Source organism: Eufriesea mexicana, unplaced genomic scaffold (genome assembly GCF_001483705.2).
Source record: "Eufriesea mexicana isolate 0111107269 unplaced genomic scaffold, ASM148370v2 scaffold22, whole genome shotgun sequence".
Taxonomy (NCBI): domain Eukaryota; kingdom Metazoa; phylum Arthropoda; class Insecta; order Hymenoptera; family Apidae; genus Eufriesea; species Eufriesea mexicana.
Genome location: NW_016908212.1, coordinates 1,087,824 through 1,105,699, shown reverse-complemented (window position 1 = coordinate 1,105,699; position 17,876 = coordinate 1,087,824). Strand labels below are relative to the sequence as shown.

General features: G+C 46.6%; 1 protein-coding gene across 1 annotated transcript in view; it reads left to right on the top strand.

The window, feature by feature from the left end:
* Positions 1 to 13,421, top strand: part of LOC108553343 (uncharacterized) — a 170,932-nt gene extending 157,511 nt beyond the window's left edge. Inside the window, exon 2 of the mRNA XM_017908214.1 lies at positions 13,282 to 13,421. Within this exon, the coding sequence (XP_017763703.1) occupies positions 13,282 to 13,421 (140 nt within the window). The remainder of the gene's footprint in view (positions 1 to 13,281) is intronic.
* The last annotated feature ends 4,455 nt before the right edge of the window (positions 13,422 to 17,876 follow it).

Below are 17,876 nucleotides of genomic sequence, written 5' to 3'. Positions count from 1 at the left end.
AGGACATTGGCAGGACGTTAACAGAACGTTGGCAGGACGTTGGCAGGACGTTGACAGGACGTTGACAGGACGTTAACAGAACGTTGACAGGACGATAACAGAACGTTGACAGGACGATAACAGAACGTTGACAGGATGTTGACAGAACGTTGACAGGACGATAACAGAACGTTGGCAGGACGTTGACAGGACATTGGCAGGACGTTAACAGAACGTTGGCAGGACGTTGGCAGGACGTTGGCAGGACGTTGACAGGACGTTGATAGGACGTTGGCAGGACGTTGACAGGACGTTAACAGAACGTTGGCAGAACGATAACAGAACGTTGGCAGGACGTTGACAGGACGTTAACAGAACGTTGACAGGACGATAACAAAACGTTGACAGAACGTTAACAGAATGTTGGCAGAACGCTGACATGACGTTAGCAGGACATTGACGCCACCCATCGTCAACTTTCCGATTAATATTCCGGGGTTATTAAATGTATCAAGGTTGGCAGAGTAGGTGGACAGCGAATTAAAGCGTTTTTGGCGGATTTCGCGGGAAATACGCGTTGCTCGGAGCGAACTTGGTTCGTGGCTGGACGACGGATCGGAGATTACGGTCTTATCAGAGGTAGCATTGGCCCCACGGAGCTAATAATGCTCAACTTCGATTAATATATCGAGAATTAGGGTGCTCCCAAAACTTTCCCGCCACCCTGGCAATATCCTTCCTACATTCGAGATAAGCAGCTTACTTTTTCACCCCTACATCCTAATACGTGCGGTGGCTTGTTAATCGACGTAGCTTGGTCTTCTTTCGTCTGGAACAACTCGTTATATCTATATTATTTGATCTCTGCCCAACTTCCTTCTTCTCGAAAAAACGGTATTCTCCTTAAAAAGCGTTGTAAATTAATTACGATCGCGCAACGACGGTGATAAGCCTGTTAGAGGTTGCAGGGCAATACCGATCTTTGTACTTCAAGGACCTTCGATACCGTGCAGGCATCAAGGGGTCGGTTTTTGCGTTTTAAAGGACCTGCTGTCTCCCGAATCAGCCAGTCTGAAATCTGGAACAGTGTAGAACGCTTTTAATCCTTTCACTCGGCGATCTTTTCGTTACAGAAACATAGTAATTCGAAGACTTTTTGCTATAAAGTCGGTGATGTTTTCAAAACCATAAATAAGAAATTAAATATAAGACGTCGAATTATTTCACATCGATATTCCACGCGTCGTTGGGCAATTTTAAATTCGAGATATTAATTAACAACGATCTTTAGAATCTGATTCAATGGCGACTGAGAGTCGCCTTTCGGGTGCAAAGGGTTGAAGTATTGTAACTCATAAGGACGTGTTTAACGCTAAACGTACCAAGCGGGGTCAAATGACCCTTTCCAAAATTTACTTTATAATTGTACATTTATCGTTGTTTCTTTCGCTCATATGACTTTCTGTAAATTCGTATATTATTCGATTGTTTACTTTCTCGCTTTCCGTTTTTCTCTTAACTTACTTTTTACCGAGAAATATTCTTTGCGTACCTTATGTATCACGAGAAATCATTTCACCCCTTATGATAAAGTACCGGTACGTCTAGTGTTAAACCTCTTCCTTTTTATATTCGCATAAGTGTATATATTTCACCTACATTAAACATTATAAATCTATTGCCGTGCAACTGAATACGGTTACTTCCCTGCACGCAAAACGCTTTGATTTCATCCTGGAAATTCCAACGAAAGGGAATAAAATAAAATAAAATCATGTCTGATATTTGGATCAAGTACGTAGATGCTGTCTATTCGCGTTCGTTTCTCTTTTTCGCCTTTTCTCGTGGAAAAATGTTCATATCTTGGGATACGGAATCGAGCTGTTCACGCACGCTGCTCGAGGGACGGTAAGGATAAATAGACGTAACTAAATAATAGATGGTTGGATGGAAAGAAAATTAATAAAGTTCGTAACTCGTGGGTGCAGCCAGTACGTGATCGAGGGCATCGCTGGACCGCAGGGCGAGACGAAGCTTATCAGGGTTGCACGCCCATCCGATATCAACCCCTTCGCTAACCAGACCTCTCCGCAACTGAGTATCGATGACCGAATTTCGACCGGTGAAATCGCTTGGAAATGATCGATGCCGATCACTCCCATTCGCGAACCGTCCCATTTCCAATCCGTTTTCGTTTCATTTTCTGAAAGTCGATATCCACCGATCGGCCATCGCGATAAATGATTCACGAAAATTCGCGATAAAGTTGGACTATTCCGTCGGAGTGATACGATTATTAATAACGGCTCGGTTATTAATAAGGCGGATTTGTTCGGATAGCAATGGCAGTCGTTAATTATCAAATGAAGCTAATTACCCTGGTCTGAATAAGAAAATGGAAATTTTCAACGAGTCTTATCGAGTGTTCTTAATATTGCAGATAGTTCGCGCAAATTGTTATAGCAATCCGATAGGTTCTAACACTGTTATTTATGCAACAAAATTAGCTCACCATCAGCTAGTGGACTCATCAGTGAGGTTACCTAGCAGGTCCTGCCTTAAATCTACTTAGATGGCATAGGAACTTCTATTTAAGGGAGATCGAAGATTCACGGAGAACTTGCGAGAAAATGCTCGAACTTCCTTAACACTAGAACCACCAACCCAGTGAAAATGACTGGTCCCAGAATTTTCCTTTTTGCAATCACCGAACACATCACCTGCTTTAAGAATAAAATTGGTATCAACTCGTATTAAGAAAGAACTGTAATCAATATTGTAGGACACCATAAGAAATCGCGAATCGGCTATTACCAACAAAAACAAATTGTGAACCGATCGATATTTTCTAGAAGCAAATCGAAAAGTTATTCTATATAACAAAATTAATTTGCGTGGCTCCCCTAGGGGGAGGTGAGGCATCGGTTAAAGAAAGCGTAAAAGCGTGGTCCTTGACAACCAAAACAGAGTCCTTGGAAATCGGTTGTGACCAGCACAAACGTGAGTCTCTTGTTGGAAAGAGAGTTTTAAAAGAGTGCGTCTTTGTGTGATTTCGTTATCTTGGCGTTCTTTTCCTAAGTTAAATCAGTTTACGAGTTTTAAGTTTGTGTTATTGTGTTCTTGTTCTTTCGTAAATTTTCGGTGTCTCGAGACCAGTTTCGCCATCCTACAATATATTCGCTCATATTCATCGTACCGCTGAAATGACTATAATCTGTGCACGTTATAGTTAGGCACCCATTAAAGATCGCTAGTTCTAGTGTTAAAGTTGGAATCCATCTAGTGGCGAGGGTGAGAATGATGGTCGCTATAAATTGCTTCCGAAATGGAAGATATTTAATGCACTAATTATATCGCATTTAACATCCTAAGAAAATTCCTCTCGAAGCTACTTAACGCTATCGAGTCGCGAACCTCGTCTGACCACACACCGAGCGCTTCTACTCGCGTCTCGTCTATGGTACCGTCTACCCCTCGCTTACACCGTAAACGACGTTAATCGCGATTAAATTTATTTACCCGGCGGAAACATTAATTTCGGTAATCGTATGCAACTTCGAGGATCGCTTTTTCCTCGAAAGTCTACTTCCCCAGCCTCGAATTTTGCTCAGAGTTCGAAATCGAGCGAGATTAGCGAGTCAGCTGGCGAAGTCGGTAATTTGATGAGCGTCGGCGTAATGCAGATTTTATTTACACGGGCCTATTGACCGAGAATGAAAAACGCTCTTCTTTGCCGGTTTTCCACCCCAGCCTGACCTCTTGGAAGGGAAAGGGCGCGATCGTTCGAGGGGTTCAGCGGGAAAACGCGGCGTAATTGCGGCCCGGCGAAACTAATTAATTATGCGGGAACGGATCGAAGAAGAGCGCGCCTCTTTTTACCACCGTAATTCTTCGCGGCTGTTTGCTTCTCTCCACTTTCGCTATCCTCCCTTTTCCTCCTATTTTCTTTCTTTTATTTTTCCCCTATTTTCTTTCACCGATCGTTCGTTTCCATCGCATCAACGTTTTTAGAATCCCTCTTTATACACCTGACCTCGTGTCTATCCTTTTTCCCGATCCTTTTCTTTTTTTCTTGCCTCGGAACCGACTTCCGTTTGAAAAGCTCGTCAATCGATGGGATCGCATTGTAAAGCCGTGACCCGACAGGTGGGGATACTTCCGCTTTTATGAGAGCATGCATGATATCGTCGGGATAGAACGCGTATAGAGAACAACGGAAACCCGAGAAATATTCGAGCGTCTATCGCGCGTGGCTGTGAGCTTTTTCGATTTCACGATTTATTTTCGATTGTTCCACTCTCGATTTGGCCCATTCCATGCGTCCACGTATACTCGCTGAACTCGTATTCCATAAACGTCTCGCGAGTGCGGAAAATTTCTTTATTTCAATTCCTCGTTGAAATTAATCGTTGCTTGGAACAACCACGGAGTCAAATTTCCATTATATCGTACGCGTATCGAAACATTCGTGGAAAACACGGGAATAAGGAACCTGCGAGGAAATTTTATTTTACGGTGTTTCCCCGGGTAATGGAATCTTCCCGGACTGCGATCATCGATGGTAAAAATTGGTAAAAATACGAAGGGACGAATAAAAGTCCCGATACGGGAAATTCTCGCAAAAACGCAAATTCGTCGCGACAAATATTTCACGGGGGCGCAAAGTTGTGTAAAAAAACGGCGTGGACAGGGTGGAAAAAGTCACGAACGGGAACCGAAAAATGTTGGGTCACGTAGAATGCGACAAATTGCTCCGCACGCGGGTAATCCGGTTAAGCTGACTATCGCGGCAAGTAGTCCGGCCATGTTGTTAACCGTAGAACGAGTGCCGTCCGAAATCGTGGTCGATTAGAAGGACCCGTGCCGATCTTTTCCCCAGCCACGCGAGTCGGAAAATCGCGCAATCGTTTCGAAAAGTCGAGGCTAATCACGTTTCTTCCGCGCTATTGGCGCTCGTTATTTATGACCCGAACGGCCGGAACTCGCGATACGAAGGCGGTTGCAGCGGCGACGAAATGGACGAATCGTCCAGGCTACTTCCGCTCTAATCCCAGCGACGTTGATATTTCAGCGAGCGAGCGAAAATACAGAGATGATTAAGAAAAACACGAGCGAAATTATACGGGAGAATTGAGTAGTTGCCAGGTTGTCCCCCGCTGCACCCTTATCGCGCAATGGCGACGTTCTGTTCGTTCCACTCGTTCCCAAAGATCGAAAACCCGAGGCAAGGTTTATTCCTCTGCCACCAATTTATCCCTTTAATTATTATTCCAGACAACCGTTTATTCCTTTCGTAGCGACCTCTCACCCTCGCTGGTAGATGGCTCCCTATTTGAAGGAGATTCGAGGACTTTCTCAGAAAAACCTTTCAGTTCCTATATATATAATTTCCTGACCTTCCAATAGTTAATAGACCTTCTGCTAGGGTAGCCTTACCGATGAGTCCACTAGCTGGTGGTGAGCTAATTTTTTCCTATAAATAATAGGGTTAGAACCTATTGGATTGCTATAGCAATTTGCGCGAACTTCTGTCCATTTGGATATTATCTGCAATGTTGATAACACTCGATAAGACTCGTTGAAAATTTCCCTACGAAATGTCTCTACGGGAACACTTGGACCATCGCACTCTTAATCGCTAAAACAAAGTCTAAAAGTACGAACCACTTGAATATATAAACTACGTTGCTCATATTGCGCATTCATCGAGCATCGTACAGAGGTCGTTCGTATTACAAATGGCCGACCAGATTTCGCCGGGTTTTTCCCCGAGCTAAAGTCCAATGGGACCTCGCGTAATCTTCGCTGTAACGACACGTTACGTGAAAGGAAGTGACGCGACAAACGACCGTCGTTGCATACGTTTTTGTTCGAGACATTGTCGAAGGAGCATGTCCAGGAGCAATCAGGAAGCTCGAGGTAGGCCGAACGCTTGCACGCCAGTGTGTTATTCATCGAGTCTTCGAACCTAACCCGAGCGTCATAAGAAACCGCTAATCGACTTTAATATAAACAAACGGCGAGCACGCTAGAAAATAATTAGCTCGAACCGACGCTATCATAGAGACCATGTTTATAGAGACGGCTAGCGATCGTTGAAAATGCTTCGACAATTGCCGTTGCATAAATTCCCCTATCGGGGTCTCGCGATCTCACCGTCCTGGAAGGAACCGTCGAATTCTCATGGGAATTCCAAGGGAAATTTGTCTCAGCCTGGTTGCCTGTGTCGCGAGGCTCGTCGTGCGTGCGCGCGGGTTAGAGCAGACAAAAGGCATAAGGGTAATAACACGGTCTCGAGCGAAACTGGCAGCGCGAGAGGGTGTCGTCCCGCTCGCGTTTAAGTATTTATTTAACGGTGAACCGGAGACGGTGGAGCTGGAAGATGGAAACGGCGAAAAAGGCGGAACGACGCGAGAAATGTCGGCGAAAGCGGGAGCGAGGCACTGCCCACGCGAAAGTTCTTCCGGCCGAGACGTTCTAGGGGTACGAAAGTGCCCCAGGGGCGTACTGCGGACTTTTGCCGGACACAGAAGTGCCATACTGGGGACCGACTAACGGACACGTACACAACCGAGTTCTACCTGTCGCATTGTGCTCGCGCCTCGGCTTTATTCGTCTCGCTTCCTCGATCTGCCGCTCGGTCCACCTCTCTCTCTCTCCCCCTTGTTTCTTTTCTTCTCTCTTTTTGTGCCCTCCGCCTTTCTTTCATCTTGCACCGTGTACCTGCGCGCACCTAACACTCGTACACTCGTCCGAATGGAGACTTTTTTAGCCACGAACCTTGAAAGCTACGCTTCGCGTGCACCGGTGGTGGACGAAAAATTTCCCAGGATTAAGGATACTCGACGTCACGTAGCGATTGTTACAGGGAGCAAGTCGAAATAATTGTCGCGGCATCGGAGGAGAGACGTTTTTACGGTTATCGTGGAGGTGACTCTGGGTGGGAATAGGAATATTTTATCTCAGCACTAGAAAACGTGGAATTTCTTTGTTTCCGGAATCCAGTATCGCGTCGCCATTTGTATTTCGCAGGGTGGTACGTTTCAACGATTCCGAGGGTATCGTTCAGTGACAAATTCGATTAAGAATTTGATAACTCGACTGAAGTTAGGTAGCAAGTAGATAAATACGGGTAAATATGGACCGAGGGAGTCGGTAGAATCGTTTTGTGCATAACTTTCCGTGCAGTTTATGCAACTTCGTTTACTCCGTTTAAATTAATCGCAATATTAAACGAGGCTACCCGTAAATTGTTGAAACCTTCGGTGAAAGAAACGATCCGCGAATTATTTATTTGTCGTTATTTTATCGCACAGACTGGCAAAAATACCTTTCCCTTGCGTCGAAAGAACGAAATCACACGGGGATGAAAAATATTTTTCGATCGGATCGCAGTTTTTACTGGAAACTGTTTGTTTGCCGGAGCAACACTCGCAGTGTCCGGTATCAGTCGATAAGGAAAGTTAGAGGCGAATGTTCTCGTTAACGATCCACGTTACCTTTAATTTCCCATACACGGTTCGTCGTTCGAGTTTCGATCGCGAGTTTCGAGTGCTATTCGATGTTGGTGTTGTTGCAGGTGCGCGATCTTTTGTGCAGCTGCACGCTCGTTTATGCGCCTGAAACTGAAACTTTGGGCCAGCCCTTTTCTCCCGTCCCTTTGCCACCCTCTTTTGCCCAGTGCGCTACTCTTAGTAACGTTAACGTTTGATTACACCTATTACGGTTGAAGCACCTAATACGTAACTTTCGAGACCGGTCGGTGTACCAGTCAGCTGCAATCGATTTCACCTGCACTTCACCTTCTCTTCCCTTTGCTTCTTTCCACCCTCGCCGTTGCTCCACCTGTTTCTCTCCCCGTTTGCTGTCTCAATTACGAACCAAGACTCCACCTATCCGTTTTGGTCTTTCGTGTCTTGTTTTTCGAGTCACGAATTCTCATTTTCAGTGCATCGCCTAACCAGTCGAAGGTTACCATATACTGGGGGTCGCGATATTTGAAACAACGCGTGGGGGTTCCCCTACGCGTGATAGCCGCTTTTGCTACGGTAGATAGCAGGATAGAAGGACGCGAGGAAGGTTAACAGCTCGTACGAGTACCATAAGTCTCGGGGGTCTCCGAGGGGGGCAAGGAACAGGCCCAGTAGGCGTCCTACACCACGACGTGAACCGTGGGACTTAGGAAATCCTCCTACCTCATCATGTTTTCGCAACCGCACCCGCGTTTCTGGGAAAGCTCTCCAAGGGTGCATGGAATAGTGGGTGCAATTAGTATAATTGTAACAAGGCATTAACCAATCAGGTCCTCCCGGATGTTAATACATTGCGTGGGGTCTCTTCTACGGGGGTTGTGAATGATTTTGTGGTTCCGTTCCTATGAGTGCTGCCTGGTTGGTATCCTGATAGCCGTTTTGCTATGATAGGTAGCAGGTCGAAAGACCAAGGAAGGTTGGGTCCGTCCTGGGTCTGTTAATGGACATGTCGGTCAGGCTTTCTAGCAGGTCCTGTCTTAAAAGGCGGATACTTAGATAGCATAGGAACTTGTATTTATGCAAGTCAAGGATTCAGCGAGGACTTGCGAGAAACCTCGAACCTCGGTTTTCCATCTAGCGGCGAGAGTGTGAACTTTGGTCGCTGCAAACGATTGTACACGATGTAACTTCTTTTTGGTCACGTGGTACGTGCTGAAGGAAATGTATTAGAAAGCCGATAATAACCCGTTTCTGATGGATTCGTAGGATTTTCCGAGTGCTAGACTACGTTGGAATCCCTTTGCGTTCCCACCATTCCGACGAACGCATTGTGCTCGCCGATTCCGTGCAACGTCTACCAATTTCCATTAACTTTTGCCGGTTAGTGCGAGCCATGTGCTCGACTTTCAGGCTCTGCTGCGTTTAATCGGTTGTCCTGTTCATCGGTTTAATTACGCGTTATACAAGCGCCTCGTCCCGGGGATGGAAGTTTCATAAATGCTCGCGTTGCGAAGCACAAACGACTGGGAATAAATGCAATTGACGCATTGTCAACGGTCGGACAGATTCGATAATGAAACGTATTCTTCCCGGACAGGATATCGTTGATTATCGGAGCAATTAACATGGCTGCTTCAACACGGTCGCCGAGTTATTTTCGCGGGCACGTGTCGATAACTCGCAGCCTCCTTTATTCCTGCTCCTGTGTACGCATATACTGTGTGCCCACCCCTGTGCGCATACGCGTACACCTTTTTCCCTCGAATGTTATTTTTCTTCCTCTTTTTCCCCCCCTTTTCTTTATCGATACATGTGACGTGGAAACTCTATTCGTTATTGTCCCAAAAAATTCCGTCGATGCGTTTCCATAAAAGTTCACCGAGTGTTTTATCGAACATCGAAACGTTTTCGAAGCCCGTCACGCGTGTATTCCGTTCGAGGTTTAGATTTTTGAGGCTTTCACCGGCGCGGAAGTTGATCCTGTCTCTCGGAGGCTTTTCCGTGAACACCGTGTGGCCCCTTTCGAACAGTACTCCGACGGTGTTTCATCAACGTTGCAGCTTCATCAGCTTCTGACGACAGAGTGATGCATTAGTATCGGTATCAGTACTTGGGTATCAGTGTGTCATCAGAGCCTTGATGAAGCTATGGTTGCAGCAATTCCGGGATGTAACGCTGGAACACTGTACCGAAAGGAAGCAATCTCCGCGCACGAGCAGCTCGAATAACAGTGTCCGAGAATTAACCATTCCCGTTATTTTCTTTTAATAATCCTTTTCCACCTGCCATAATCCTTTTCTCCACGCAGAATACCCGTACGCGTGTCTGTCATATTCGCGAAACACGCGTTTACGAGAACGCAAGCTGTGACCTTAAAATTTATATTTCCGACATCCGACGCGATTTTTGTTCTATTCTAACGAGAAAATGTTAAAAATTTATAGTCGCCCTTCATTTCCCGTTCGCTTCCGCGAATTTGGAGGCCCATCGATCGATCGCGACTGACATTAGGCATCGAAAGGGCCGACAAAAACGCAGATGCATTTGCATCTCGCGATGCAACTGCGGCCTACCGGAAAAACATAAATGATTCAACGGTTTTTGCGAGTAGGTCGGAAAGGGGGGCGCTCCGGGTGGCCCCGGGGCCGGGGGCCATAGTCGATCGGAGCGTGCCAAATTGTCAAATAAATGCATGAAAAATGGCCGCGCGAACGGCGTCGGGCGTGAGGAAGGAGCGGCCGCTTTCAAACCGGAAGTTCCGGAAGGTCGACTATGAAATTTCCATCGAGAATGACGCTCTTGCGCTCGACTGTCTGAAATTATCCAAGTCGTCCCTATTCGGCGTGCAACGAACGGCTCGGCACGTCCGAAATTGAAAGGCGACCGATGTGGGTAACGTTAGCGAGGGAACTGCGGTTCGTGGGATCGGTAAATGCATTGGAATAGCGGCGAAATGCGGCCGCGAGAAAAGGATAGGACGAGTAAATGGATATTTTCTATGGAAATTCGACGATAACAATTTTCAGGGGGGAAAAAATCGGTGACGCGTCCCTGAATACTTGCAGTTTGCAGAAGCATTAATTTTTCAGAACGCATATACCGGGATGTACCGAGACTAATCGATAGCAGTACGGTGTAGTTACCGATGTACAAAATGTTTAATACTTTTTACATTTCCGTGGCTGTATATCCCTTGCGCTTTATCGACTTTTTCCTGCTTTTACCATTCAAATATAGCTGGAAACGTCGAACTCGCGCGTTCTCGTTTTACCGTACCTAATCGCGGCTTGAAGCTTCGCAAAGGCTCGAATATATCTATAATAAATATTACTCGAACGCGTATATGTGGGAATGTTGAGCGCGGCGTGGTTAGGGTCTAAGATTACCGCCTGTGACAGTACTCTTGTGCGAGTGTTGCCCGGAGTGCGTGCGAAAGAACGATACGAGTGAAGAATGAAATACGTCTGAGTGTTTAGGACCCACCGTGAGAGCGAGGCTCACGGAGTACGCGAGTCTGACTCGTGAAGAAAATTTTAGGACCAAACTTGAATATCACGAGTCAGACTCGTTGCTCAATTTTATGCCAAACGTGGTTACCACGAGTCTGACTCGTGATCGATATTTCGGCCAAACATGAATATCACGAGTCTGACTCGTGATCGACATTTCAAGCTAAACATGAATATCTCGAGTCTGATTCGTGGTCTGTGACACAGTACCTTTTGTGTAGACACGGCTGTAGAGTTCAAGCTTTAAATAAGGATACAAGGGAGTGAAACGGGACAGTTCTTTGAGAGATAGACAGTGCGAAAGTCGTAAGTTTAGAATAAGTTAGTTCACGATAAATTATATTTGTTATTTACCACTGTCGTTTCGCTGCCACCCAACAATCCCACATATACGCGTACACGAGTACATCGAATAAATCGCAGCAGCAGTTCCAAGTAGTTCGACTCGAAGATTAGACGTACCAGTAGTGTCAACCTCGTCTATCCCTCTCGCCCACTCTGCAACAGCTGTCTATCTCGTTTGCTTGTACGTGACGAGAAAGCTTCTAATTCGTAAGTTTATAGCAGAAGCTTCTAAAAATATCTGCTACGTTATTAATAACCGAATCGAACGAGTCTATACCCACGAGTAGTCAGTTAAATGGAGATCGGGAGGGCAGGGTAGCAAGAGACAGAAGGAGGTATATATATATCATGGCGAGCATAATATCGGTTTTCGAAGCTATCACAGAATCACGGAAGATTCGGTAAGGTGGTACATAACTCCGACGACGTCGACTGACCGTTATGTGTCTAGCCGCGATTATTAGTCAAGCTGTTCAGAGTTTTGGAATATTCGGCTATCGAACGGCGGAAATGGTATATACGGGCCCGGACAGGAATCACTGGGTGCCGCGGAATACAGGGGGGAATATCGAGAAAGTTTTAACGGCGCTTCATTAGCGAAAATAGTTTTGGCACGGCGGTATTCAACGGCGAAACGTCCGCCGCGAGTCATCGCTAATCCGAAGGCACGCTCGCGGAATAGTTGCAGCCGCTCGACGTTCCTTCGTGACAATAATCACAGACCGGCTGACGAGCAACTCGGTGATACAGGGGAAGGGAAACACGGCGAACGGCAAAAACTGACAACCGGAGAGATTACCGCCTATGGATTAACGTTGCGTGCTTCGCATGGCTCGGAACACGCTGCCTTTTTGCCTTCCGCTTGTTCTGCAACGATCCGTTTCTCAGAACCATTCTTACCCCGTGAAATCACCGTTCTTCGTCTCTTCGACGTTTTTCCAAAATTTATTTACGCAGGAGATCAAGGTGGAGGTGGGTCAACGTAGTAGTGAAGCGAAGTCGCTACTAGCAAGTCTCTGTCAAGACTGCATTCCGCGACTTACCGACTAACGAACTCGTGACTAGACAACTGACACCTATGGAACTCCAACTGACTGTCTTAACACATTGCTCACGAGTTTCCTCGTGTTTCGCGCGCCATCTGTTAAGGACCGTTCACGAATTTTCTCGAGTTTCGCGCGCCATCTGTTATGGATCTTAGCTGTCAACACACTGTCTCTTCAAAGTGTGCGGTCCCTGGCATATTTTCTAGAGATTTTTATGCGGTATGCAACGTGTTAACAACTCTCAACTGTCTTACCAACTAATTCTCATGACTCTCTTACCAACTATGTGTCAAAAACTGACTCCATCTTCCAGAATAGGCCCTTTTAAAGCCTGTCTAGACGGCAAACACCTCCCCAAAGGAGGAGAGACTTCCTCCTTGCCAAGGTCAATGGTGGAGGAGACTCCTCCTTCCGGGTTAGGCCCTCCGAAGGTTCGTGCTCACGGAGAGCCTTCCCGAGAGGTGACCGCGGCATTGTCATCCTCAATTTACGACGGGGAATGCCGGGATTGTGCGAAGTCACTTCGCGTGGCTTGGTCCCAACCTCCTATGGCCCATCTGGCAGCGAAATCCTAAGTGCTGAAGTCTAATAGCCTAAATTAGCCTTTTGAACGACGCCTCGTGTCCGGCGACCCGAGGCAATGTAGAAGTTCAACTAGAGTCAGGAATTGCTCAGCATTTAGGATTTGGCTACTAAACGACCTGTTACTGTCTAGTCTACGTCCTAAAAATATCCTACATTTACCTATTTCATTTTTCGCGGGTAATAACCTGTCAGCGTGTAACAGACGCGCGCGATCTGCGGGTTACGAGAAAGTGGGCATAACTTATTAGACCGTAGATTTTGACAGTCTGATTGTGACTACCTCCCATCTCGTGTCTCCGCGTATTTTAGGAACTCTCTAGTTTGTCTGTAATGGTGAAACTATAGGCCTGTATGTCCTTCGTCTACTGACGATTTATAGACTCTTACTTGGGCCTAGTCCAAGTGGTGTCAAGACAGTCTGCGAGTCGTGGGATTCTGGTATTAAAGGAATAACCTTATCCTGGGTCTTCGAACTTTGGGAATGAGTACAGGGAATGAACAGAATTGTCGGACGCAACAATCGGTTTAACACGTTAAACGCCACGCCGGTTTCACGTACCGTTCCGTTCACGTCACAGTTAGCCGTCATGCGGTCGCTTTCGAGCCGTACGGAAAGTCTAGCACCGATCCCTAGGCACCGGCGTAGCGTTTAACCCTTTCGCGACGTATATATACGACAGTCACTTATTGTTTCACAGTAGATAATAAACGACAGTCATTTATTGGCCCACAGCGGCTGATGTCGTCTAGCTGCAGCAAATCGTAATTATATTACCGTTTTATTTCAACAACGAACTCGAAATAAAGCTAGTACAGGGATTAAACAGCTCAGACAATGGCGGGGAAGTATTCAGTTGTGCCGTCGCGAAAGGGTTAACGCGTTGAAAGGAATGCTAATTAATAGTCGCGTATGTAGAACAAGTCAGAGCAGTCCGAGTTAGGCTCTATATATCGTAAGCAGCTTCCATTAAGTCGCCGTGTACATATGCAATGGCTAATATCTCGTTAGTCCTAAGAAACGCGCATCAACGAACACGACATGTGCTGAAAACCCGTTGATCTGTCTGCTTCTAGTGGCGGCACGTAGGAGAGGACAAAGCCGCGTAAGGAGCGCTGCTCGAGGACAGCTCTGGCGTAAGTGACATACCAGCTGCTTGCCTCTTGACCCTCTCAGACAGCCAAATCTCACTTGTCATCCGACTATCAACGCGAAATCCCAGTTTCCATAAACACGCGCGCTCAGCGACGAAAGAAAGACGGAAATAAAAGGAAGGAAACGATAGAGATGCAATAATAGGCGGATTTTTGCACCCTTGCGCGTGGCTGTCGAACGGGCAGCGTCGTGGTCTGGGGAACGGGAATGTTCCATTTCTAGCCACGGTCGTATTGTCATAACGGGGTGACTCGTAATTACGAGCATCTTTTTTGCGAACGGACGTCGACGGCGGCGCGAAAACGGGGCGGAGACGACGTGGCGCACGGATGGAGCGTTTAACGACTGGCAATCAGGATCCAGGAAACGGCGCGTTGCCTTTATCCTGTCCTCGCACACGTCCACCCTGCCACCATTTCTCCACGGTCTGGCGACCGGCTGATTTTTTATTCTTCCTGGCAAAACATTTTTTTCCCGCCGGTTCTCTATCCTCGAGTCCCCTCTCACCACGCCCATCCTGTCGTCGTTTGCACGAAGTGAGCTATCCGCGCTTTTAATATACGCAAATGAAGTTACGCTCCGGAACTAATGATATTTGCATGCGGAACGGCGATCTCCTTTGAGCCCTTGTCGCACTTATTACTACAGTTTAGTCGTACGGAGGACGTTTTACGACGGGAAACCGACCTGCATGAAAATGCCGATCGATCAGTCGTCTTTTGTTTCGATTCGCCATCTTATATGGAATAATTTCCATCTTCGCGTCGCCGCCACCGTCGCGCCATGTATGCACCGATACTACTTGCGAACGTCGAACCACGCGACTGTCATCGCGAATGACGACGATGTTGAATTTTAGCAACACGGTTCCTTCGCTTTTTTCCTTAGATAGTAACCGTATACGTGTTTCACTGTTCCGTCCAAATTTCGTATCGAATTTATGCAAACGAATTCGATTTAATTGGCATTAATTTGGTCCCGTAAAATCAGTCAAATCAGAGTATAAAAGTGCCAGTGTCTGTTTTAACTTTGCGTATAGAAGGAAACGGTAATGTAAGAGCCAATTTGTCTGATCTGTTCAATTGACAGTGATTCCTTCCGTGACGATGATATCGGTGGTTTCGGTGGTGTCACTTTGACAGCGTTAGAAGTCACGGCTTAAAGTATAACATATTTACTTAAAATTTAACAGTGCCCTATATTATTCATGACTATTGTAGCTATATTTCAACATTCGACAGGTGAGATAGGATTATAGGCATCGTTATTAAATTATACTTCTTCCTGCTTCGAGATGTCTCCGCGAGAGTTTATTTCTTGGAAAAATCACGCGGAGATACCTGTCGATGAAAGTCGGCGATGGATACAATTATTTAATTTTCGCGTTAAAATTGCAGTTCCGGTGTTGGAAAATTTCTCTACTAGGTAAAACGCGTGAAAGTTTCCGCGAAGAATTCGTGTCCCGATTCGTCACGTGCCGGAGCTAGGCGATCAAATAATTCAGATTGGAATCCCGAGGGTGGACGAATCGCGACTCGATCAAAGATTTTCAATTACGTCAACGAACAAAGTTTCGTTTTATCGGTGGTCCGCGAGTCGCGCTTCCATGACAGGGGGATTACGCTATTACACATTAATGAAAGCGCGGCTCTCGCGTAAGATACGTTACGAATGAAAGATAAACGCCATCCTCCTGAGACACTGTTTGCAGAGCACTCATTGTACGTTACCCGAGAAGTTTCCGCAACTACGCCGAAACGATATTCTTGCCGGGGCTGAAACTTTCGATGAAACGTGACATTTTGTCATTTCTCCGCAATCATGCTTAATTAATTATCGATCGGGCCTCGCCCGGGTCCTCGTTTCCGTCTGCGAGTCGATAAACGTCTCTTCTTCCGTAAATTTCCATTAGCAAACGGTGTATTTGATTTATAGATTTACACGCGAGGGTAAGCTTTGTTGCCCTGCCTCGCCGGAAGCAGATTGGTCATAGTCGCGTTGCTTTTATCGTCATTTTGTTCGCGTTTAATCCGCCAGAGGAAAATATGCCGCCGCTCGAGTCCACACGCATAGAGATAGAACTGTGAGACCGTCGTTCCCAACCTTACCGCTAGATGGATTCCTACTTGAAAGAGGTTCGAGGACTTTCTCGCAAGTACTTAGTAGGAACCCATCGTTTCCTATATATACGATTTCCAAGCTTTCCAATAGTATCCACGTCTAAGGCATGGTGCGTTTAATCCGCCAGAGGAAAATATGCCGCCGCTCGAGTCCACACGCATAGAGATAGAACTGTAGAGACCGTCGTTCCCAACCTTACCGCTAGATGGATTCCTACTCGAAAGAGGTTCGAGGACTTTCTCGCAAGTACTTAGTAGGAACCCCTCGTTTCCTATATATACGATTTCCAAGCTTTCCAATAGTATCCACGTCTAAGGCATGACCTGTTAGATAGCCTTACAGCGATGAGACCACTAGCGGGCCCAGGACAAACGCATCCCCTCCCTTTTCCTTTCGTCCCTTCTAACTCCGCCGCTACATCGAGGATACCTGTAATAACTGGATATCAACAACCGTGGGGGGAGGACCCCCTTATAGAGCGTAGGGAATGAAAAGAACGAATTTTCAACTAACCTCGGTGAATCCTCGACTTTCATAAACACAAGTCCCCCTATGGTACCTAAATATCCCGTCTAAGGCATGGTCTGTTAGATAGCCTTACAGCGATGAGTCCACTACCTAGCAGGCCCAGGACAAACGCATCCCCTCCCTTTTCCTTTCGTCCCTTCTAGCACCGCCCCTACATCGAGGATACCTGTGACAACTGGATTTCAACAACCGTGGGGTGAGGACCCCCTTATAGAGCGTAGGATAAAGAAAAGAACGAATTTTCAACTAACCTCGGTGAATCCTCGACTTTCATAAACACAAGACCCTATGCTACCTAAATATCCCGTTTAAGGCACGGCCTGTTAGATAGCCTTACAGCGATGAGTCCACTACCTAGCGGGCCCAGGACAAACGCATCCCCTCCCTTTTCCTTTCGTCCCTTCTAGCACCGCCGCTACATCGAGGATACCTGTGACAACTGGATTTCAACAACCGTGGGGGGAGGACCCCCTTATAGAGCGTAGGAAAAAGAAAAGAACGAATTTTCAACTAACCTCGGTGAATCCTCGACTTTCATAAACACAAGATCCTATGCTACCTAAGTATCCCCGTCTAAGGCAGGGCCTTCTCGAATTTTCAACTAACCTCGGTGAATCCTCGACTTTCATAAACACAAGACCCTATGCTACCTAAGTATCCCCGTCTAAGGCAGGGCCTTGTTAGCCTTACCGCGATGAGTCCACTAGCAGGCCCAGGATAATACGCCATCCCCTCCCTTTTCCTTTCGTCCCTTCTAGCACCGCCCCTACATCGATTATACCTGCGACAAGTGGATATCAACAACCGTGGGGGGGAGAGCCCCCTATAGAGCGTAAGGAAAAGAAAAGAACGAATTTTCGACTAACCTCGCGAACGTTTCGCCCCGAGATTTGATTCCTGCGGTTCGACTCGACGATATGAAACGCGAACCCACCCTACGCCGATGTGTACTACGTGTACCAACGACGGTCGAGACTCGTTAAGTACTAGCTCGTGTTATTGGGTGATAAACAACGGAAGCGGACGAAACGTCGATTCGATTTGACGCATAGGGGTAGAATTTTCTTGAAATTTAACCGGTGCACGTGAATACCGGTTCGGCATTATCGTCTGCCGCAACGAATGTTGCATTTCGGTC